Source organism: Pseudorasbora parva, chromosome 12 (assembly GCF_024679245.1).
Source record: "Pseudorasbora parva isolate DD20220531a chromosome 12, ASM2467924v1, whole genome shotgun sequence".
Classification (NCBI taxonomy): domain Eukaryota; kingdom Metazoa; phylum Chordata; class Actinopteri; order Cypriniformes; family Gobionidae; genus Pseudorasbora; species Pseudorasbora parva.
Genome location: NC_090183.1, coordinates 35,296,261 through 35,319,319, shown reverse-complemented (window position 1 = coordinate 35,319,319; position 23,059 = coordinate 35,296,261). Strand labels below are relative to the sequence as shown.

General features: G+C 37.6%; 3 protein-coding genes across 9 annotated transcripts in view; 1 reads left to right on the top strand and 2 right to left on the bottom strand.

The window, feature by feature from the left end:
• scn8ab (sodium channel, voltage gated, type VIII, alpha subunit b) overlaps nucleotides 1–5,539 on the top strand; it is a 59,825-nt gene extending 54,286 nt beyond the window's left edge. For 5 of the 6 annotated variants that reach the window (XM_067460019.1, XM_067460017.1, XM_067460022.1 and 2 more), the window contains one exon: nucleotides 34–5,539. In XM_067460019.1, the coding sequence (XP_067316120.1) occupies nucleotides 34–1,190 (1,157 nt within the window). In that variant the 3' untranslated portion in view covers nucleotides 1,191–5,539. The remainder of the gene's footprint in view (nucleotides 1–33) is intronic. The other variant, XM_067460021.1, reaches the window with a different exon arrangement.
• A 3,817-nt stretch (nucleotides 5,540–9,356) lies between these two features.
• si:dkey-195m11.8 (fidgetin-like protein 2) lies at nucleotides 9,357–14,046 on the bottom strand. Its single transcript, XM_067460015.1, has 3 exons — nucleotides 13,855–14,046; nucleotides 13,459–13,558; nucleotides 9,357–11,369 (listed from the first exon to the last, which is right to left on the bottom strand). Exon 3 carries the CDS (start codon nucleotides 11,359–11,361, stop codon nucleotides 10,525–10,527), a length of 837 nt encoding a protein of 278 aa, XP_067316116.1. The 5' UTR covers nucleotides 11,362–11,369; nucleotides 13,459–13,558; nucleotides 13,855–14,046; the 3' UTR covers nucleotides 9,357–10,524.
• Nucleotides 14,047–16,357: 2,311 nt separating this feature from the next.
• On the bottom strand, nucleotides 16,358–21,133 carry krt18b (keratin 18b). Of its 2 annotated transcripts, none has more exons than XM_067460014.1 (7): nucleotides 20,569–21,133; nucleotides 19,035–19,117; nucleotides 18,729–18,885; nucleotides 17,595–17,759; nucleotides 17,400–17,525; nucleotides 17,037–17,270; nucleotides 16,358–16,961 (listed from the first exon to the last, which is right to left on the bottom strand). In XM_067460014.1, the coding sequence occupies exons 1-6, from the start codon at nucleotides 21,004–21,006 to the stop codon at nucleotides 17,046–17,048; spliced, it is 1,194 nt and encodes a 397-aa protein (XP_067316115.1). In that variant the 5' UTR covers nucleotides 21,007–21,133; the 3' UTR covers nucleotides 16,358–16,961; nucleotides 17,037–17,045. The 2 variants fall into 2 exon arrangements, with proteins under 2 accessions (XP_067316115.1, XP_067316114.1); XM_067460013.1 differs by having other exon boundaries at nucleotides 17,050–17,270; nucleotides 20,569–21,131.
• Nucleotides 21,134–23,059: the final 1,926 nt, after the last annotated feature.

Sequence of the window (23,059 nt, the reverse complement as noted above, 5' to 3'; positions counted from 1 at the left end):
AATTTTGTAATTTGCTTTTCTTCTTTTTTTCAGGTATGTTCCTGGCAGACCTCATAGAGAAGTACTTTGTATCACCAACTTTGTTCAGGGTAATCCGTCTGGCTCGAATTGGCCGCATCCTCCGTCTAATCAAAGGAGCCAAGGGCATCCGGACATTACTATTTGCTTTGATGATGTCCCTTCCTGCACTGTTCAACATCGGCCTGTTGCTTTTCCTAGTCATGTTCATCTTCTCTATCTTTGGCATGTCTAACTTTGCCTACGTGAAACGAGAAGTAGGAATCGATGACATGTATAACTTTGAAACCTTTGGCAACAGCATGATCTGTCTATTCATGATCACCACATCAGCTGGGTGGGATGGCCTCTTGGCTCCTATCTTGAACTATCCGCCTGATTGCAACCCAGAAAAGGAGAACCCAGGAACCACAGTTAAGGGCAACTGTGGCAATCCCTCAGTGGGAATCTTCTTCTTTGTAATGTACATTATTGTGTCCTTCCTGATTGTGGTGAACATGTACATCGCTATCATCTTGGAGAACTTCAGTGTTGCCACTGAGGAGAGTGCTGATCCCTTGTGCGAAGACGACTTTGAGTCCTTCTATGAAATCTGGGAGAAATTTGACCCCGATGCTTCACAGTTCATCACCTTTGCAAAGCTGCCAGACTTTGCGGATACATTAGAACATCCTCTCCGTGTGCCAAAGCCAAACATCATAGAGTTGATCGCCATGGACATGCCAATGGTGAGTGGCGACCGCATTCACTGCTTGGACATTCTGTTTGCTTTTACTAAGCGTGTGCTAGGCGACAGCGGCGACCTGGACATGATGCGACAGCAAATGGAGGAGCGCTTCGTGGCGGCGAATCCTTCCAAGGTGTCTTACGAGCCCATCACCACTACGCTGCGGCGTAAGCAGGAGGAGGTGTCAGCTGTCGTGATCCAGAGGGCATACCGTGGCCACCTGGCGCGCAGAGGCTTCATCTGCAAGCGCAGACCTGCCAACAACAAACTGGAGAACGGAGGGGCCAATCAGGAGAAGAAAGAGGGCACACCTTCCACTGCATCCCTGCCATCCTATGACAGTGTAACCAAGCCCGAGAAGGAGAAGCAGGACGACAACAATGAAGGCAAGGGCCGCAAGGAGAAAGGCCGAAACCAAAAAGATGTCAGGGAATCCAAGTGTTAAGACTGCTACGATACAACTCATGGACAGTGATAATGATCATGACGATATTATAACAAAAACTGTCATTTCAAGCGAATGGAAACCCTGATTAAACTATACAGATGTACAGATTAATTTCATTTAAGGGGAAAAAACAAAGCCGAAGAAACACGACAAAAAATTGTTTACAAACGTCACTGGTGTATCGAGGCGAAGAAAAGTGTTGGGGTTCCTCAAAGCTTGAAAACTCTTACAAGTTAAACCAAACATAATCAGCTTCCTGTGTGACACTGTTGCATCAAGACTTGATTTAAACAGAATCAAATACAAACTTAAAAAGACCGATACTTGATCAAGTGTATTTTAGAGGGCTATATTGCGCTTCAGTATGGAACTCTTCACCGAGCAGGAATGTGATTATCCAAGGAAATCTAGGATCGAATCCCATGCTTCTGAACTGCGTCGGCGAACTTTCCATGCAGAAAACAAACACTCATTCATGAAAGAATCGGCTTCCCGAAGTGGATTGCGAAGGAGTCTGCACCGTTTCATTTCATATGTGTAAGAACTCAACGTTACTGTGAGAGTGAGCAGGATAGACATGAGTGTGAAACAAAACTAAGAGTCTGGCTGATTCCAACGGTCTCTTTGCGTTTGTTAGTGTCGAATATATTTTACATGGTCTTTACATTATTTGAGCGGCAAAAAAGGAGAAATGGGAGGAAAAAAATGAAATAACATTTAACATTTTGCCCATGTCACCCTCAGTAACTGTGTCATGATAACTTTGTTATATCTGCATCAAAAGGCTTTTTCTACATGGGCTTTCACACCGATAGGACCGGGGGCAATAACCAGGGGCCCCCAATACACATCTCCAAATGAATAATAAATTATTGTGCTTGTTCAATGCATAGAAATGACTTGCATGATGGCATGTTTTGATCAGAAATTTTGCATGAGTAATCATAGTCCACAAAACACTAATACAGACCACCACAGTGGCTTGACGATGTTTTAGGCTGTCCACTGGCTAAATTTATGACCAGAAATCAAATTAAATTTGATACTGAGAAAACCGAATTGGGCCGAAGATGCTAAACCGCATCTTCTCATCTACTTAACATTCTGAAATGGATTATCAAACATTAGGACAGCATTTGGGATTGGCTTCAGATGGTGCAAAATGCCTGTGACTAATCAGTGGTTTACGTACATTGAAACAAATACTAGCATTGTGGCACATTATTGGAGAGGAAGGATACAAGGGACATCCCATTTTTTTTGCTGCTCAGGAGATAATGAATGGGAAATCTAAATGTTGGAATGTGTGTATGGAGACTGGAGGATAATGATACAAAAATAACACTGTAATTCCTAAAGCTTCTTATTTTATTTGTATGCAGCAATATTGCTTACCTCACCTACGGCACTACCTGCGCTGCGGGTCATATGGTAGGTGGGTCCAGGGAGGGGCAAGAGGGTGGGGTGGGGGTTAAAGTTTTGGGCATTATTAGGGGTGTAGCAAGTTGGTTGGCATTTTTAATCCTCATCAGGGGTTAGATGAGATGATCTATAACTGTTTCGAGAAAGTGGCAGTTTTTTATTTTAGAAAAATAGAATTATGATAATTTTTCATTTGATTTTTACATGCTACGTTTCTTTAAAGAGTTTTGCAGTGTGTCTACGTCTAGTCTCGTCCCGGTTTGTCCCTCGAGGATCAGCCGGACGTTTTTATCCGTGTATAAAGCCATCACATCTTCAGCAATGGTTTGATTGTAGCCAGGACAAAAAGGACAAGACTTGAGAGAGACAGCGGTGCGGTCGGGCGGTCACAGCTGTTTAAGGAGAAGCCAAAGATGTTTGTCTGATTGTTTGGTGTGTGCAATTTGTGTCTGGAAGTTTCTGGAATGTCTCAGGAGTGGAGCGATCCTCTCCTGCTTAACACTTTCAGACAGGCTGATGCTTGTTGACTTTCCCCATTATTCTCAGGATACAACACAGATGTATCATGTGACTCTGATGTGATCAATAAGGGCCTTCAGTAGGTCCAGAGAATGTTTGTAATATGGGGTGGAGCTAAAGCAGGAGCGCTCCCACCACATTGAACTCTCATGTAGAGAGAAGAGCAGAGCTAACTGACACAGAGCCGAGCTTCAGAGATTTAAGGCCGTATTAAAAGGGTTGTTGTGGCATTGACGATGAGATGAGATCAAGACTGAAAATACTGTTAGTTTTCTACAGAGGGCCTTGGTTTTAAATGTGCAGTTATTCGACCCCTGGTCAGCCTTGTTTCTCATCAGTAGACCACCACACTAATGCCAAATAACCATTAGGCACTGGTCCCACAGCAGCTTACTGTGAGCCGGGCAACTCCACACATCAGAGCAACTACATTTTCAGTTCTGTTAGCAATGTCAGCTGTTTTCCCTTACCTTTCATCTGGTGTCGATGGTCCAGTTGCTGCATGCGAGGGTGTTGACCTGAACCAAAACAAGCTAACAAAAAAAACTGCTCAGCAAAGCTCAACCATTCTCATTTATGCAGCCATGCAGGCTCAACTGTATAAACAGCAACAAAAAGAAGCAAATAACAGATCATACATTCATTTAAAAACAAAAATGAATGAAAAATCAGTTAAAAAAAATATATTGTACAGTATAGGCTATGTTGTAAGCAGCACAAAATGCTGAAAAGTTAAGAATGAACTTTTTAAGAGACTATAAATAATGTAATATATAATTTTATTTTAACAGCATGCATAGTTTTTTGTAAATACAGAAATACTATAAAAAAAACTACTGCTATTAATCTAATACTGAAAAATAATTATAACCTTAATAGAATGGCTTCACTCATTGCCCTGGTCTCACTAGGTAGACTGTGACATATTTGTTAGAAGGTGTAGATTTTTTGACACTTTTCACATTAAAGAGGGGAATCCAATATATGTTAAATGCAAAAAGTATATATAAATCTATACATCAATCAAGACATATATAGAGCTATACAACATATGTATCTATGTATACATGTATATGTACATATGTGTATATATATGCACACATATACATATGTATGTATATATGATATGAGAGCACTGTCCTCCTTTGTGTTGACCTCTGCTTGGAGTGGAGGGGAAGCACTACTGGCTGTCATTTTCTCGCGTTCTTCTTTCTTTCGTGCAATACATTCGGTGAACGACCAAAACTCTGACCTGGCCCACACAGTGTGCGCTTGTGTGCGTGTTCGAGACGTTTGGGTTTGAGCAAGTGATGTCTGTGTGCGTGCGCGGGTCTAGCTTTCGATGCACGATGATGTACTGGCTGCTCGCTATGGCTTATGTCGCCCGTTTTTGGGAGGGGAATGCACTACCAGCAGTTCATTTACACCCTGTGTGAATACATCCTACCATCTCCAACTCACATACTACGTACATATGCACTAGACGCCACATGTCCTTCCCCCATAAACCCTGTTTTCATCTTCCGGCTTAATTGGCAAATGCCATGATCTTTCAGTCCGAGTCTGAGGAAGCGAGTATGTGTGCGTGTGTGGGGTGGGGGGAGAGGACGAAGTGTGTGTTGGTCACTTTAAATGTGAGTGATGCAGCTTGACTTAAGCTTAGCTTGTTCTTCATCTCTTAGATACACAGCAATGCAATTTGCAGTCTTAGGTTTGGTTAGGCTTTATATTATGCTTTTCTTGTCTTTGTATGTTTGTTTAAGGTGCCTTTTGCTGCCAATTTTGTTTGTCAAAAATGTAGATGATGTTGCATAAAATTCTCCTAAACAAGTGGAGCTTGTTTCAAATGAGCACTGGGAGAAAGAACTGAACTAAAGAATGTCTGTGACATCTATTAAAAAGCAAAAAAATACAAAATAATTAAAATAAACAAAAAAATTACAAAATACAAGAAAAAAAAATACAAAAAGAGAAAAAAGAAAATAAAAAAAAGAAAACTTAACTGGCATCAGCCTGACTTCATCATCAGAGATTGTCAAATAGCATGGGGCGGGAAATGGAGTGCGTCGGTCACTCGATGAATCTCTTTAAGGTTGAGTCTGTTGAAAGAGAAACAGTTTGCCTTCTGTGCTCAGCTTATGTTAATTTTCAGCCACTTCTTTTTATTTTTCTATAAATACTGAGTTCTGTCTATTATTTTGTAGCATGACTGAGATGCTATTTCCTTCATTTGCTGAAAATAATTCAAGTGGTTTTTGGTTCATAAAGTTGTTCTTATCTCTTGCCACTGATGTTGGAGAGGAGAGGGTGTGTTGCACAACCACTTGACTTAGTGAGAATCAGTGAAAGATTGTCTTCATTTGAGCACGAAACCTTTTCCAAACAATAAAGCAGCCTTCCAGTTATGCTCGAGTGCTTGTGTTGTTTTTTCTTCTGTTAATGATGTTGAAGAATGTACAGTGTAATTTGGGAAGGTGTAAAAGCACTCATTAAGGCTTTTCACATTTAAAATAGTGGTAACACTTTACAATAAGGTCTCTCTTGTAAACATGAACTAATGTATAAACTAACATGAACTAACCAGGAAATTCGTTCATCTTTGTTAACGTTAGCTACGTCAAAGCTGTTCATGTTAAACATGCATTATCTAATGTTAATAAATGCAACTTTTTATTTGAATAATGCTAGTAAATGTTGACATTAACATTAACAAAGATTAATAAAAGTTGTAGACGTGCTGTTCATTATTATTTCATGTTAACGAATGTAGGCTAGTAGCCTAGTAATGAAACCTTAGGCTTAAAAAGTGTTACCAAAATAGTTAACATAAACCCTGAGTTAGGCCTTGTTGTTGTATGTTTCAGTCTTTAACGTGGGTATAAAATTAATGTATTCAGGTTTGTATAAGGTCTACACTGTACATTCAACGTCGAGTTAACATTCTTATCATAGTTGCGATGTCAACATAGTTTAAATACCGGGTTCTTGCATCATTTAGGCTTTTATATTCCTCGCTGTTCCCGAACATATATTTTGGACTAACGTTAAAAAGTCACTCTTCTTCACAGCAGTTTATCGTTACAGCTTGACTTTTTTATTAGTATTATTATTTTTTACTGTTTTACCTCAAACACTGGAAAGAAGTAGCCGAGCTCGTGAAGGTTTCTTGACTGCAAGCTCATGAATATTTAATGATGAATCCGCTGTTCAGTTTAGTATTGGTTGTTGCTAAATATTAAATAACTGTCGATATGTTCTGAAGCTGTAGCGTTTCTCACTGTTTTGGCATAGTAATGAGCAAAAATAAAAAATAATAAAACGCATTGGGACTTTAAGGACACCCAGGAAATCATAAATCTAAATGGAAAACCACTATTTTTTAAATAGAATATTCCACTATTGCACATCACAGTAAATGTATGTGCCCTCATAATCTTAATTCAAAATAACTTCCCCTCCCTCTTGCAGCAACAAATCTTCTCTGATGACGTGTATATTGACGTGAGGGCGGGACAACCTGTCACTCACATGACATCACAGCAATAGCAAACACAACCATCCAATCCTTTCTCTGATGGACATAATCAATTCCCACCCTACAAGAAAAGATAACTACAACTTCCATTTTATGTCGATTTTAAGAAATGTCTGCTGTGGGAAAATCAAAATTTTCTCAACTAAAGATTGAGGAAAATGGGGGGGGGGGGATTACTATACGTATTATGTGTAATGAGAATAGACTATAAAAAAAATCCAAAAATACCCCCTGGATCCTGCTCAGGTCTGCCAGAGTATGCATACATCCTCTGTTCAGGAATCACTGTTCTATGGTGTTGCTGGATCCACGCAACATTGACTTTGTATGGACTGCCGACAAACACTTCCTAAGGTTTCTGTTTTCAGTGTCATTGAAAGGGGTTGTGTATGCTCCCTTGCTGTGTTCTTATCATGATGAATTGAAGGCCGTGTTGGCTGTTGAAGAGCATTCCTCCTCCCCTGTCAACTGTGAGCCAAACAAAGAATCTCAAAACAAAAATCCAAATGTCCTTACATCTGATTGTTGTTTAAAAAAGAGACAGAGCTCGACTAAAAGAACAGGCAGTGAAATGTTGTACTTTGTGAGGAAATGTCTTTAATTAGACTGAATTAACCACTGCTTTATCAAGTTTGTGGTGTATTTTACCCTGCACCACACCCAATACTGGTCAATTTGTTATAATCAAAGGATGTTTGAACCTGACAGGGCTAAAATGTTGGGAAATATTTGATGACACGGTCACTTTAAATGTTTATCTTCTTTTGTGTTCCACAGAAGAAAGAAAAGCATACAGTGACATGACGGTGAGTAAATAGAGTGAAATGATGGTGAGTAAATGGTTATAGAATTGTAATTTCTGTGCAAACTCTTTTAGGAGAGCAGCAGCAGGAGGAATATCATCCTCAGGGGACAAATAATACAATAAATGTGCAAAGCAGATTCTGCAATTACTAAATAATGTGTCATATGGTATATGTTATAGCTAGATGTTAACCTTTATCACAATTTTTGTAGTAGATGGATGCATGCTAGATTATTTTCCCTTATGCTGTATAAAAGAGAGTGCTAGGAATTTGAAAAATAATAATAATAGTAATATCGGTCACTTCAATGTGTAGACCAAGAACCATTCTCTAAACTGGTCTTTGGCTGCACAAAGATGCTGATCCATAAGATGAAAGACCCAATTCATCAGTCTAAGATTAAACGGCTCACACTGAGGCGAGAACAGTATTGGAACTTCTGCAAAACAAAGCGCTGAGGACTGTGTGTGCTGGGAGGTGGGGGGTGGATGGAAAGAATAGAGCATCTGTCACACTCTGCTGCACAGTGACTGCAGGGAGCTGTTTTAGGGTGGGGGGTCGCCATAAGGAAGAAGCGAAGAGTCAAAAGTCAGGATCTGTGTTTAGTTTGAGAGCGTGTGGGGGAAAAATTATAATAGAAGGAATATCCTATGATTTTCAGAATTGTTTGAGATTGTCTAAACAGTTGGCCACTAGAGGGCAACACCTAAATAATGCACTGTATGATAACTGTCAATTGAAAAGAGCATCCAATTACACTCCAATTGAAAAAAATTAGGAAAATATAGTTACGTTTGAGTGTACTCTCTACCTAGAAGAAGGGGAAGGTGGTTTAGAAAATATTTTTCTCTTGATCACTGAACATTGTTTTCATAAAAGGACTATATAAATATTGATTCAAAAGGAAAATATAGAATTAAAAAGAAAAAGAACACAAAACCACCTTGACCTTTTTCTTGAAAGATCATGCGATTAAAGGGCTTATATAGAGACACATCTGCACAGACATAAGGTTGTGATTTTCTGTTGGGAATTGAAGACCATGATATGTGAATGTCATCCTGGACAGGGTACAAGGTGACCTAACGACACCAGCTGTGCATCTGGCCCTTATGGAACTACAGTGCTTAAGCATACTCAAGCATAGACTGTTTACTGTAAAGCCTGTAAAAGCCTAATACTAGCAGATTGTGGAATAATTAAATCACTCTGTTTCAAAAGGACTGTATTCATTACTAGGATTTTTTTTATATCAATATCAGATACATTTATTTTGGGGGAAAAAAGAAAAAGAAACTTATTCGGCAAAGATGCATTAAATTGATCAAAAGTGCAGTAATGAGTTTTTATTGTTACAAACATTTCTATTTCAAATTCATCAAAGAATTCTGAGAATATATAATGGTGTCCACTAGCCTGGTTAAAACCAGACCATTCTCAGTAGTAGACCATCTTTTGCATTTGCAGAGCAAATCTAAATTTGCCAGAAGTTGTCTGGGTTTTCCCAGGCTAGGTTTTCAAAAACATATTAAGCAGCACAACCGTTTTCAACACTGATGTTTCTTGAGCAGAAAATCATATTAGAATGATTTCTGAAGGATCATGTGACACCAAAAACTGGAATAATGATGCTGAAAATTCAGCTTGGCTATCATATGAATAAAGCATATTCTTAAATATATAGAAATTATACAAACATATTTTTAATTGTAATATTTTACAGTATTACTGTCTTGTATGACATTTTAATAACATAAAAAAATGTATCTCAGACTTTGTTTTTCTCTCTCTCTCAACTTTAGGAGATATATAATTTTTAAAAAAGCAAAATACAAAAAGAAATCAAGAGAGCAAAGGCTGTATTGGTACAATAGTTTTTATTTTGTGTATTTTTTTTCTTGAGGTAGACATTTAGACATGAAATACACAATTGCATACTCTGAACATACAGCAATGTAACGGTGAGGTAGATGAAAATTGTACATGTATTAAGTAACCCATATATTGCATTTGCGAGTGTTAAAATAACAAACAACTAAATTAAATATTAACAAGACTGTCATTTTCCTTTCGGTTTGTACATTTCAGTGTATGTCCCGCTTGCCTCTCCATAACAAAAGCTCTCTATTCTTCCACATGCCTCATTTAAAACAGAGAAGGGTCAGAGGGTCAGAGGAAAACACATCCAGTGATCAACTCAGGGGACTGGGACAGCTCTGTGGGTTTCCATAGTAAACGTCACAATAGGTGAATAGTGGAAAAGACTGAAGAACCTTTTTGCAGTAGCTCTGCAGTGAAGGCTAGACATATATTGTGTTCTGTATGCTTTGCATTCTAATCATTGAAATACTGTTTGTAAGGTTACATTTAAATTTGAATGATGGACATGTCAAAAAACTACACTAAGACATAAAAAAAGCATCTGTCAAACTCAAATTTTGTATAAGATAAACATTAAGTATGGCTTCATTCACAATTCCTGAGGGAAATCAGATTTACATTCAAAGCTTATAGAGGAATCTTAGATAATATTCCTAAAATAAGAGTTTTATCCTACTGACTTCAGTGTTGAAGAACGTCCATGACAATCACAACTGACATGCTCACTAACAAAATGTATGAAACTTTCATATGTGTGCTTTGATTTACAATCAAATGTGTGTTTTGATTTACCATATTTCTCTTTCTCTTTTTCATTCCTCTCTTTCAGTCTTTCTTTGGCTTGGATTCCATTGATTGAAGCGGTGGATTAGTACTTGCCACCATAATGTGCTTCACTGCACAACATAATTATAGAGAGAGAGAGAGAGAGAGAGAGAGTAAAAGAAGAACGGAAGAGAATAAAAAAGAAAGAGTGATTTCATGGCTATAAAAGAGGTCACATTGAAGCTGCAGTCAGGAATAACGATAATGTGCATAAGAGAGACATCTATCTTCTCATCTGGTCTCATACCGTAATAATATTCGCCCTGATGTTTGATACGTTCAAGTATTGCTATAATCATGTATAAAAAAAAAAAGAAGGATAGACTGACTACAACAAGTAGACTCAGGGATATGTGAACTGTCCCGGACCTACATAAGACCTTGTCTCTGGGGGGCGTAGATGACTGGTCTTGCCCACAGATTCTGCCTCGAGATCAGACTGAGTGGAAAGTCTCTCGGGCCTGTAGCTCTGAATGTCCGTCTCACAGCTCTCATTGACATTTCCACCACTGTCGCTGTTCTGCCGTTCGCTCTTGTCCCTGATTGTGTAAGGTGACACTCTGGCAGTTTTGGACTGGTCAAAGCCAAACTTCCTGTTGCGTGGGAGATCAGCAGCACCGTGGCTGCTGTGAAGAGGTGTGGGGGTGTGTAGACCTGAGGGCAGGAGAGCAGGGGTGCTGTGGGGGTAACCAGCCGTCAGACCGCATTGCTGGGGATAGGCGTAGCCTGGTGCGGGGGGCAGGTATGCAGATGGCAAGGCAAACGCTGGTGACGGAAGATAGGATGGTTTAGCTAGCAGATGTTGGCTGCTGTAGGATGAAGGGTAATCCTGAGATGCGGGACCGCTGCTGTACTGCTGCTCTGAAAGATCACTTCCGGCCCCTTTCAGTGGGTCTAAACCAGGAGGCCCGTCTGTGCTATACCCCCCAGGCCACGGGTCCTGGTGCTGCTCACTTCTCAGGAAACTCCCATGTTCTGGTAAGGCTGAGTTAAAGGAATACCTCTCTGCATAGCGCTTCAGCAAGCTAGAGGCACTGAGGGCAGTGATGTCATCAGTGTAGCCTGAGAACGCAGGACGACTGGGCTGAGGAAATGGGAGGGGCTTAGGGTGACCTGGAGATGATGTGGTGGAGGAGACATCATAGTGTTGCTCCGCCCACTCAGGTGACCACTGCATCATTACCACACCTGGAAAATCAAAAAGATAAACAAATGAAGCTTTTTATTTTGCATACTGTACGTGCTAAAAGAGGACAGTTCACAGAAAAATGTAAATTCTGGACAATGTTACTATTACATTTGCAAAAATTAAAATTCTGCTTGGTGTTACTATCTACTTTTTATTCCTCATTGAGAAAGGATTACAAAATATCTGCATGATGTTACAATTACTTTTTATTCATTACTGAGAAATGATGCACATTATTGCTAGAGGAGGAATTTAAAGGGATAGTTAACCAAAAAATCTAAATTTTGAAAATTCTGCATGATGTTACTATTACTTTTTATTCATCGTTCACTATAAAAAAAAACTAAACAAAAACATGATCACTCAAGTTATTACAGCATATGCTTTTACATTACTTTAACTCACCAAAATAATTTAAACAATTTAAATTTATGTTTTATGTTATATGAAATTCAACTTCTAAGTCAGTTTAATATAATTTCAGTTTAAAGGAGTTATAAAGGCAATTTGATTATATTAAAAATTCAGATGTTGAAAATCGGGATTTCTTTTTTTTTTTTTTTACAGTATTGTAAAAATATTGCAAAAGATAGCTAGAGGAGATATTTAAAGGGATAGTGCATCCAAAAATTCAGCATATTGTTACTAGTACTTTTTATTCATTGCACAAAAAAACAAAAACAACACAAGACAGAGATTTGACCGTTTACCAATGAGAAATAATTTATAATATCTATCATTTGCTCACCCTCCCAAACCTGTATGACTTGACTTGAGGGTGAGTAAATGAAAACAGAATTGTAAATTTTGAGTAAACTGTCCTTTTAAATAGCTCCTTTAGCTACCTTGTGCATTGTTTCTCCACCATGAATAGAAAATAATAGCAAAATCATGTGGTTTAGTGGTTTTAGCAAAACCACTTCAAATTCACAACTGGACTGCAACATATGGAACCGTTTAGTAATCTGGACAAGATGTGATCTATTCTTTGCATCTTAATCTGCACGAGTGTAATCTCAGTAACCTTGCACACATCATCCTCACACATTTTGATGAGGATAAGACGAACTAAATGAGCGATTGAATGCTGGATTTACAACAGTTATATTTATATATGTGTGAGTGCATGTGTGTCTATTTCCGTGTGCCTTCTGGAAGATGAAGGCAGATTAGAATCGACAGATTAGAGCCAAGTTCTAGAGAGGAGGAGACTGACAGCACACTAAGAGTTTAAGAGCATTTTAAACAAATATACATGAACATTAACATATTAGCCAGGGTTCTAGAGAGCTGAGTTTCCTCGCTAATCCCAACAAATCCTTGCTAAACACAACTACTCTTGTTCTTTAAAAATATTTAACACAGAAAACAGTCAGATGCCTCTTTCTAATATGAATCTGCTTTTTATGTATTTATTATATCTTAATGTTGTTTCCCTCCAATTCACACATCTAGAACTTCCACTGAAGATCCAGGATCTCGTCCATAAATATGGCTGCACCCGGAATGTCAAGAATTCAGCCTGGGATCTTTTTACAAAGCACATCCTCTACACACACACACACACACACACACACACACACACACACACACACACACACACACACACACACACACACACACACACACACACACACACACACACACACTCTCTCTCTCTCTCTCTCTCTCTCTCTCTCTCTCTCTCTCTCTCCAGGTTGGACATCATAAGAAAGTTTTTTTTTTAAACAAATTAAATGGCTTAAGATCTGCAATGCTAAATGTTTTAGTCATTATATTACATAATTCCTTGATCTGCAAATTACCTTTGAATAGATGTTGGCCATCCTGTATTTTGAAAATCGCAAATCTAGAGTTTTGTTTATCATTAAGACAAATAATATTCAAGACTTCTTATTCTTCCCTTGATAATGAAAATGCTATGAGTTGAGAGCAAAGAAACAGCTGGTAAAGTCATTACTCTCTCTGGCTACTGCTGAACACACACTTTTCAGCAGAATCTTTTCCAACATTTACACACACGTATAAACAGACATGTAATAAATATGCATTTTTTAATTGATTTATTTGCATTGTGCATTAACTCACCATGCTGTTTTAACCAGAACTCTGTGCAAGCGTGTTATTGATATTTCATATGCTATTGGTGTGCACAAATCTTTCCACCATTGCTCAAAAACACAGATACCTGAAAGAGAGATAAATTATTACTTCACTTTGCATGGTCACACTTTCTAAACATTAAGAGATCTTAAAATCTCACACACCTAACCATACATATCAATAGGAATAAGCAGTTAAATGTAACATTATAATGCATAAAGACAGAATGCATGTGAAAACAAAATAGTTTTCTTCTCTCTCGCTTTCAACTTCACAAGCAAAAGGCTAACAGATAATGAGAGGCAGAGATGAAGACAGAGTGGTTTTAAAAATTGAAACAGATATAGCTGTCATTGTATTTTACATGCATTAAAAACATACCAGTCCCTCTCTGTGAATCCCCATTGCAGTGTAGCAGTTATAAGTCAATTCCAAGCGTTACGCTACCATGCCTCTTACACTCTTTTTTTTGTCTCTTGCCTCTTCTTTTTTCTTCTTCTATCCAACTCTGCACTACTCTATCCCTGTGACAACAGTCCACATGCACGGCCCCTCCCCCATCCAAATCCTCCCCTCCCCCTGCCCTGCCTTTTTGTTGAAAGTATTTAAGCAGCTAGAGAGAATGGGAATCTCTTTAGGGTATTTTACTTTTAAATAATGTTACTGTTTATTTAAAATCAACACATTTGACAGTGTCTTATAAATCATGCACACATGGTATTTGTGTGTATGTGTGTGTGTGTGTGTGTGTGTGTTGTTTTTTTTTTTTTTTGTATGTGTGTTGTAAGTATAGTCCTAATGCAATAACTTATATTTGTCTAATATGTCTGTTTCTGTAGCATATTTATAGGCTTTGTTAAACAACCCTTGTGGGGGATAAAAATGATCTCGATATCAAAATATAACTTCTATCAAGTAAACAGATGAGGGTGCTGTTGGCTGTAATTCTGCTGCTGATGTGTTGAAGATCACTGGAATGCGAAGAGGAATCCTTCCACATAAATGAGCATTGGAGAAGCCGTCTGCTGTGGTTTAAACTCTCTTCCTTTCCCCTCATCCAAAAAGCTTTCATATGATAAATAATGAAACCATTTGCATTATTTTTTTTGTTGAAGTCAACACAAAATGTATATATTTTAAGTGAAAAGGTTCCCAGCTGCCATGTGAAATATATTAAATAGAAAATGTATATTGAAAAGTCAAAGCAAAACTGAAAACCTTAACATATGTGCTTAACATATGCTTGTGCTTGTTTAAACAGCCGCTATGTTAGTCTCTGAAGGGTGACTTTATAACCACCAGTCACTCCAGAGAAAGAATAGAAAAGTTATTTTCTTTTTTTCTTCTTTTTTGTGTGGAATATTGTCATGAAAATATGCCATTTATTTCATTACTTTCATTGAAAAGCTTGATTTTTATTTAATTTTATTTTTTTACTTCCTTGTTAAATCCATATTTATTTTTAATCATAGTTTTTTATTGAAAACACTGCTGCTCTATATTTAAATGTATAGCAATAATACGTTTGCAGTAATATTGCTTCTGTCTAAAATATGTTGTAAAATAAAATAAAAAATGTTTGTTTCAATACACTCACAGTTTCCCCCATTTTCCTATGACAGGTGATCAGTCACATGACAAATGTTTCTGTAGCAAAGATGGCAGCCTCCAAGTTGTCTACTTACAGTGCACTAGTTCATGTACTATTGCCATTGAACTAACTGGGAATGCTAACAACTTTTCTTCAGGTATTGGAGACTTCTATTGTTAATACCGTATAGCATTCTACGTCAATGCACATATTTTAAGTTATATATTTTAAGTTAGTTAAGATGTGTTTAGACATCAATTTAGTTTCAATTTTGCCATGGTACTCATTTGTTGCTGATTCTCATAGTCATATATGATATACTGCATAACCACTTGCATCAGGTCATCATTTATTTGTGTACAGTTGTGTACAGAGGCATTGCTTTCTCTCTGGTTACATATATAATAGGCCGTAGCTTTTTCATTACATGTTAAATGCGTATGTTTACTTAACTTTATTTAAAATAGGCTGCCTTCCTTTCCCTTGTGAAGCCAAAGTGTAATTTTACTGCTACTGTGCAACATACTTTGAGAACTGTTATCAAATAAGCAGCTGCATTATATTTCTTGTTGATTAATTAGAAATTGTACTTTTAGAGCTATTCACATGTACAGTATCTCAATCTTTTTGGAGAACACAAATCAATCCACCTAATATTTTCAGCTAATCTATTAGGTTAGAGGCTTACTGTGCCCAGGCAATTGATATCTAGCAAGCTACAGTATAAGCTATCATGGCTTTAGCTCTTCGTGCAAAAGTCATGTAATAAATCCCAGTGACTTTTCCAGATTGCTCTATGCTTCATTGTTTTGGGGATATTAGCATGTAGCACAATACCATATACTAGCAGCTTGTTTAATTTTTTTGATTAAAAAAAATGGACGAGAATATGGCGTTTCTTGGAGTGGAACCAGATGGCCGGTCACAACTCTGCAAAATCAAATGACTAGCATTAAATGCTATAATTAGCTTTTGTATCCTGTGATTGGAAGTCAACAGCGTTGGCAACTAAAACATACAATTCTAAATGTTGTCTATCATTTTTGGCCTTATTTTGGTATCCTGTCTTGGTGTTAGTCCAACAACTGACTTTAAACATTAAAACCTATCCAGGGACCACAAATATTAAACCAATCACTTAAATTATGTTAGAGGAATTGTAATGCTCATTAAGGTTGGATGTCCTTTATTAAGAGCCAGTCACATTTTAGAGCTTGTTTAATTTGTAATATGTGCACATTAATTTTGACCCACCTGACAACTGGAGACAGAATAATGAGCAGCTAGACTTACTTTGCTAAAATTAAATTTTGAGTTTAATGATTTTTTTTGTGTGAAATACACCATCTTGGCCCATGTATGCTCATTAAGAATCATTAAGTCTTGGACTTCAAAGAGGAAACCATTGTTCTGTGTATAAAAGATTTTAGATGTCTGTTCATGTTTGCTTGACTCCAGATTTCACTTAGGAAGCATGTTTTTATTTCATTACTTATTTGAAGTTCACATTTCTCTTCACATTTCATTTTAATTGTTAGTTTTTTTTACTCCTTTGTGCAATGACATCGGTTGTGTATTATGAAGACTCATAATACTCAACCGATGTTTAAAAAGCTGCCTCTGTTGGTCTGTAACTTATGTTTCTGTGTTAATTCAGACTGGAACATGCTTTATTGACAGAAAGTAATAATTAACCTGGAAATGACAACTTTGTTGTGTCCTGTTGAATAAAAGTCTAGACATATGTTGAAAGGAACTTTCAAATGGTAAAGATTTGCCACAGGTTTCAATGTGAATGCTATCAACTTTGTTTGCGGAGTCGTTTTGCCCACATTCTGTGGTCTGCTCAGATTTCCGCTTGCAATATCACTCTCGGCCGTCTAGTGCATCCTGGAGTCTAAACAACAAAGAAAAATCAGTCAATCAGCAAGAGTGAATGAAACACTGTAAAATATAAAAAGAAAAGTTTTACTTTATCTCTTTACTTGAAGTCACCCCCATCCAGAAGTGTCTTGTAAGTGCTGATTTCTGCTTCCAGTTTCATCTTCATATTAAGCAGGGCTTCATATTCTTGACCTTGCACTGTGATATTTGACCTCAACTGTCCCAGCTCAGCTTCAAACTGCAGTATGATGTTATTGTACTTCTCCATCTCTGCATTTGAACGTAGCTCTGTGTTCCGCAGGGTATCCTCAAGTGACGCTTTCTAGAAAGTTTGGCGTAATATATTTTCAACATGAACTTCTTGTTTTATTAAAAGTACAGCTTTTATAGATCTGAAATATGATATTTGAAATCTAAAACATTCATAAAGTGGCGTGTATGTGTACGTTACCAGGCTTTGTTGGGATGCAAGCTCTATTTCTAGTGTTTGAATCTGTCGTCGAAGGTCATTAATCTCCATCTGAGCTCCTTGTAATGCCTCTGTGTTCTGAGCTACCTGCCCCTGGACTTCTGATAACTGAGAAGAAAGCGTTTGATTATTAGATCATAGCTAAATTGTTGTCATGTAGTGGTCAATGTTTTGTACCTGGGATTCGTGCCACATTTTGAGTTCCTCTGCATTTTTGAGAGCTTGTTTTTCATAGTTAGCTCTCATTTCTTCCATCACTTGAGCCATATCCTGCCCCTTGGGTGCATCAACATCCACCTGAACACCTGACTGGGCAATCTGGTTTCGCATCTCCCCGACTTCCTATCAAAGTTGAACACAAAAGAAGTCTAAGGAGTAGGAAATGACTTTAAGCAATGGTGTTTTTTTCAGCATTTCGATGATGTTAATATGTTGTTGAATTAAACACACTGTGATCAATTTAAAGGATTAGTTCACTTTAAAATGAAAATCACCCCATGGTGGTGGTGGTGGTGGTGGGGGGGGGGGGGGGGGTTAATAGAGGCCTTCTGAAGCGAAGTGTAATAAAAATATTTAACAGTTTCCACCAGACCGCCTTCCGTAGTCAACTTACAAAGAAAGTGTAACGCCTCTTGCATCAAAACACGACGTCATTTGTTACATCAGTTATGCTTTTTCCATAAGTTGAATACGGAAGGTGGTCTGGCGAAGCTAGATATTTTACTTTATAAAGTGTTAAATATGTATTTTTTTTCTTACACCAATGCATTCCACTTTAGAAGGCCTTTATTAACCCCCTGGAGCCATGTGAAGTATGTTGATGACGGATGAATGCACTTTTTGGAGCTTCTAACTCATGGGCCCCATTCACTTCCATTAAAAACTAGACATTTTAGAAAGTCATATACACATCTAGATTTATATATATATAAAAATCTAGATCTGTATATGACTAGTATATGACTAGATGTGTGTGTGTATATATATATATATATATATATATATATATATATATATATATATATATATATATATATATATATATATATATATATATATATATATATATATATATATATATATATATATATATATATATTTGGTTAGTTGTTGTGATGAAGCAAAAGCCTAGTGGTGACCCCGTTGATTTGTCCCACCCCAAATGTCTTCTTTAATAGAAAATACATCAATATACGAAAAAAAAACTATGCTTGTCAAGTTATATCATCATGGGGTCTTTAAGCTTATTCAGAAATGAGAATCTCTTTCTGTGCGTGTTAAGTGACTCTTATGTGCTGAACGGTTGTTTACATTTTCATGGTTTTTCTTGAGGAAGACGAGCTCTTCTTTCAAAGATTCAATTTCACTCTCCACATTCAGGCGTCCAATGTTGGTGTCATCAATGACCTTCTTCAGACCTGCAATATCTCCTTCCACGGACTGCCTGATGGACATCTCATTCTCAAACCTATAACACACACATAATCAAGTAATACACTATAAGGTTTCTGTGTGCATGTCAACAGTCCTTCATCACATATGTGAGGCTGATGATTTCTGGCTTGTCTATTGTGTGTTTCTAAGAAGGGCTTGTGTGGTGTAAAAATGGAAACTGACTTGACTCTGAAGTCATCTACAGCCAGACGAGCGTTGTCAATCTGCAGAACAAGCCCGGCATTGTCCACAGTGGCATCAAACACCTATAGGCAAAATAAAGCACATATTTCACCAAACAAAAGCAGTTTTTGACATCCATTTTATTTTTATTTTTTTTCTGTAGCGAAAGATAAGATTTGTCAGATGGTTTTAATTTCAGCGTTCTTGGAATGGAGTTCTTATTTAATCAAGTAATTACCTGGAATCAGAATTTGTATTATTGAATTATGCTTTGTATTACCTTTCTTTGTGAAAATCGGAAACATACAACACTGAATATGAGAATTGTTGTACATTCAAATGTGAGAGGTTTTTATTTCTTTATTGTTCTGTTTTTGATGTGTGCATATGAGAGAATTTGTATATATCTGTATATATTATCTATGTGTGTAAAGCAGAACATTTTAAATGGAAGTAATGATTAAACAATAACTCTTACAAAGTTTGTCCATGCCACATCCTGCACTGGGGAAAGCGGAAGCTGGTACACGGTACTATCATGCTTATCAGAACTGGCTTTCTAAAATGTTATCTGTAAATGAAAAATATAAAGATTCATCCTAATTTAGGGTTTGTTTATTACCTCAGTTTTCTATTGCTGGAATTAGGGAAAAGATTAGACATTTCTGAACTCCAAATGCTCTGTAATGACTCAGCCACATCTGCTATAAATGATGGCGTCCTTCATCGCATTCTTGTTGTGTGCGAGAGTGCGCTGTTATGACTATGTGGGTGCATGCGCGTGTGTGCGATTGCTTATCCCACATCTGTTTTGCATTATGACTCTACTTAGAGACTCTGTATGAAGTTTCAGCTGGCTGTAGTCCGTCAAACATTCTTCTAGTGTTTTAGAAACAATTGTGAATGTTTTTTGTGTGTTGACCGTTGTCATGGTTGCATAGATTTTTAAACCAAATTGGAAGGATTCAAAGAATTCTCTCAATAGTAACTAGAATGCAGTTCATGAAAAACAACAAGCACAAAGGGGAGAGAGAGAGAGAGAGAGAGAGAGAGAGAGAGAGAGAGAGAGAGAGAGAGAGAGAGAGAGAGAGAGAGAGAGAGCTGGGCATGCCACACCCTCCATTGAGATGTACGGAAATCTGATCATGCGTTTTTATTACACTGAAGAGTTCTCATGAACACTATGAACTCAAGAACAAATTTTTATGACAAATATCCACATCACAAACTGGAAAACATTTTTTTTAACCTAAAAATATTATTTTATATGCTGTTTTGTTTTATAATGCATTTTAAATTATAAGATGTCTACTGAAGTACACTATTATTTTCCAATTGTGCAAAACTTAAACAGCTTCTAAGTTTTCATTTCATTTCAAATCATCTGATATCTCCACTTCCTGACATGCATATCTGCCTACTCTTTCTCAAGCTCACAAATGCTTCATTTTGCAGCTTGAACACCCACACTAGAAGGAAAACACACAGAGAAGCAGACACATGGAAAGCATATAAACCCAAGAATGTCTCTCACCTTCCTCCTCAGGTCATCCAGGATGGCGTTGTACTTGCTGTAGTCACGAGTTTCTGGTCCACCTTTTTCCAGGGCCTCTCTGATCTGCATCTCCAGTTTGCTGTTCTCCTGCTCCAGCCTGCGCACCGTATCCAGGTAGGAGGCCAAACGGTCATTTAAATTCTGCATCTGGCCTTTCTCATTGCCCATGACAGCCCCCGTGGAGCCAGCACTCGCCCTGAAGGACCCTCCTGCACCACCCGTGCCGGCTGAGCTCACCTTGAAGGCTGTGGAAGAGGAAATGCCACCACTTCTAGGGGCCGAACGGAGCGACATGGTAGAGGCGGAAGAGATCCTGGTGCCATGTCCACCTGCCCCGCCGTACGTACTAGCAGCACGGTGTGTGGGCATAGAGCGGGTGAAGGAGATGTGAGAGGCCTGGGGTGCGTAGTAGCTCATGGTGGTGGAGGAATGAAGTACCGGCTGCACGAGAAGATGAGTGTACACTGAAGGATGTCAACCCTTGAAAGCCACAGGAAGAGAACTGTGCCGCTTATATACCCCCACTAAACTCTTTCTGTTCCTCCTTTTCTCTCTCTGACTCAGACACACATTGACCAGCTAAGACCCTGCCCACATGGTCGGTTTTTTCCCCTTACTTTTTTTGTCTTTCTCTAACGCCCTTCCCACATCCTCTTTCCCTCCTTTTCTGCCTTAATCTCATCCCTCTGCCCCCACCATCTGAACCCAATACCCAAACTCATATGGCCCCGGCCGCATATACATACTGCAACAAGATACGGCCTTGAGATCAGGCTCATTTTGTGCTTTCAGTCGTACAATGCTTTAGTAAAAGCTTAAAGAACAAATCCAAATGAGAAGAATGGGTTGAGAAAGAAAACAATGGTTTATGATTTTGATCAGGCACCTTTGGGACAGGCTACACCTATGTGTGCATTTTAACAAAAAAAGGCCACATGTGGATTGGATTTAAACTTTTTTTTTTTACTCAGGTTTTTAAAGGGATAAAAATTCAACATCAGACCACATTAAAAAAAAAAACATCTTTATGTTTCACAGAGGAGAACAGAATGAGAATTAACTTTTTTGGCTGAACCATCCCTTTAAAACATCTAAAATCTACTACTTTTATTCATGTTTCTGCAAACTGCAGTGCTACAAATAGTTTTACTTGCTTTTGGCCTTTTAAGGTCCTTCTCAAAATTACATAACAGTCCAAATATGTGATGTGCTATGTTTAAAAACACATTGAAAGAGTCTAAACACTGCAAATGCATAAAAAAAAAGAAGGTGGTAAAAGCAAAGGCTCAATATAATGTCTTGGAGTTTACTGATTGAGAAATACTGTGAACCTCTACTTACCCGTTTTAAACTTTAGGGTTTTAGTAACAATTTTGCTATCTGAAACCAAATTCAGAAAATATGAAACTTGGGAAATGTGCAAAACTCTATAGTCTTAGTTGCGGTCTCACTAGGTCTCACTAGGATCATATAGTCTGAAAGGCAACAATTAAAAGACTATAAAAATTGTGAACCCAGCTTTAAACTAAAAACAAAACAAACAAAAATGAAACAAAATAACTTTATTGTATGGATTTGAAATTTGAGAATAGCAAAAAACAATAACACAAAGCTAATGGATGTGATGAAGATGTTGCTTTGAAATACCTGTGATCTAAAGAACAAGACACCAGAGGCTTAACACACCCAGGAGTTAAAAGAAACCTGAGGAGTTGGCATAAAGCATTTTGGAAAGCTGATCTGTCTGTCTTTCTTTCTCTGTTTCTTTTTTTCTTTCTAGAAAAAAATAAAAATTAAAAAAGAGTGTCTGTTTTCTAATTAAATGTTTGTAAAACGTGTACAGGGCCGCTAGGGACCCAAGAGATGTAATAGTGTAAGTATTTTTTCCCCTGTGCAACAATAATTGAATCAATGCAGTCAAATAGTTTCGCTGTCACTTTGATGGGGGATCTGGTTAAGAAGCTATCACCAATCAAAATATAGATTTTTTTGACAATCATAATTTTGAGAATATGGCAGATTATGTGAATATGTGTTGAATGTACTGTATGAGTTCTGCCGAGGTCAGTGATGATGGTTAGAAGCATCTGCTCAAATTGAATCTTTACAAGTTCCTAAAGGTAAACAAATATATATTTACAGTGTAAAAAAAAGAGTTTTGTACTATTGCGGCAGTTAGAGATCCATCCATGTTAGATATATAGATGGGTCAATAAAGGCCCGAATATGAAATAATGATTGGAGAAACATTTGTGCATTTAAAGGTTAATATGCTTGTCAAAACTTTCATCTGTTTTCTTGAGTTCAGTGTTCTCAGCAGTTCTTACATTATTTTTTTTTTAACTTGTTACAAACTTTTAACAGACATCAAGGAACACATTTTCTCTCTTTTTTAAATTAATGTATAAAATAACGTAATAAATGTTTGCATGCACAGCTTAAAATACCTGTGATGTAACAGGCGGCAGAC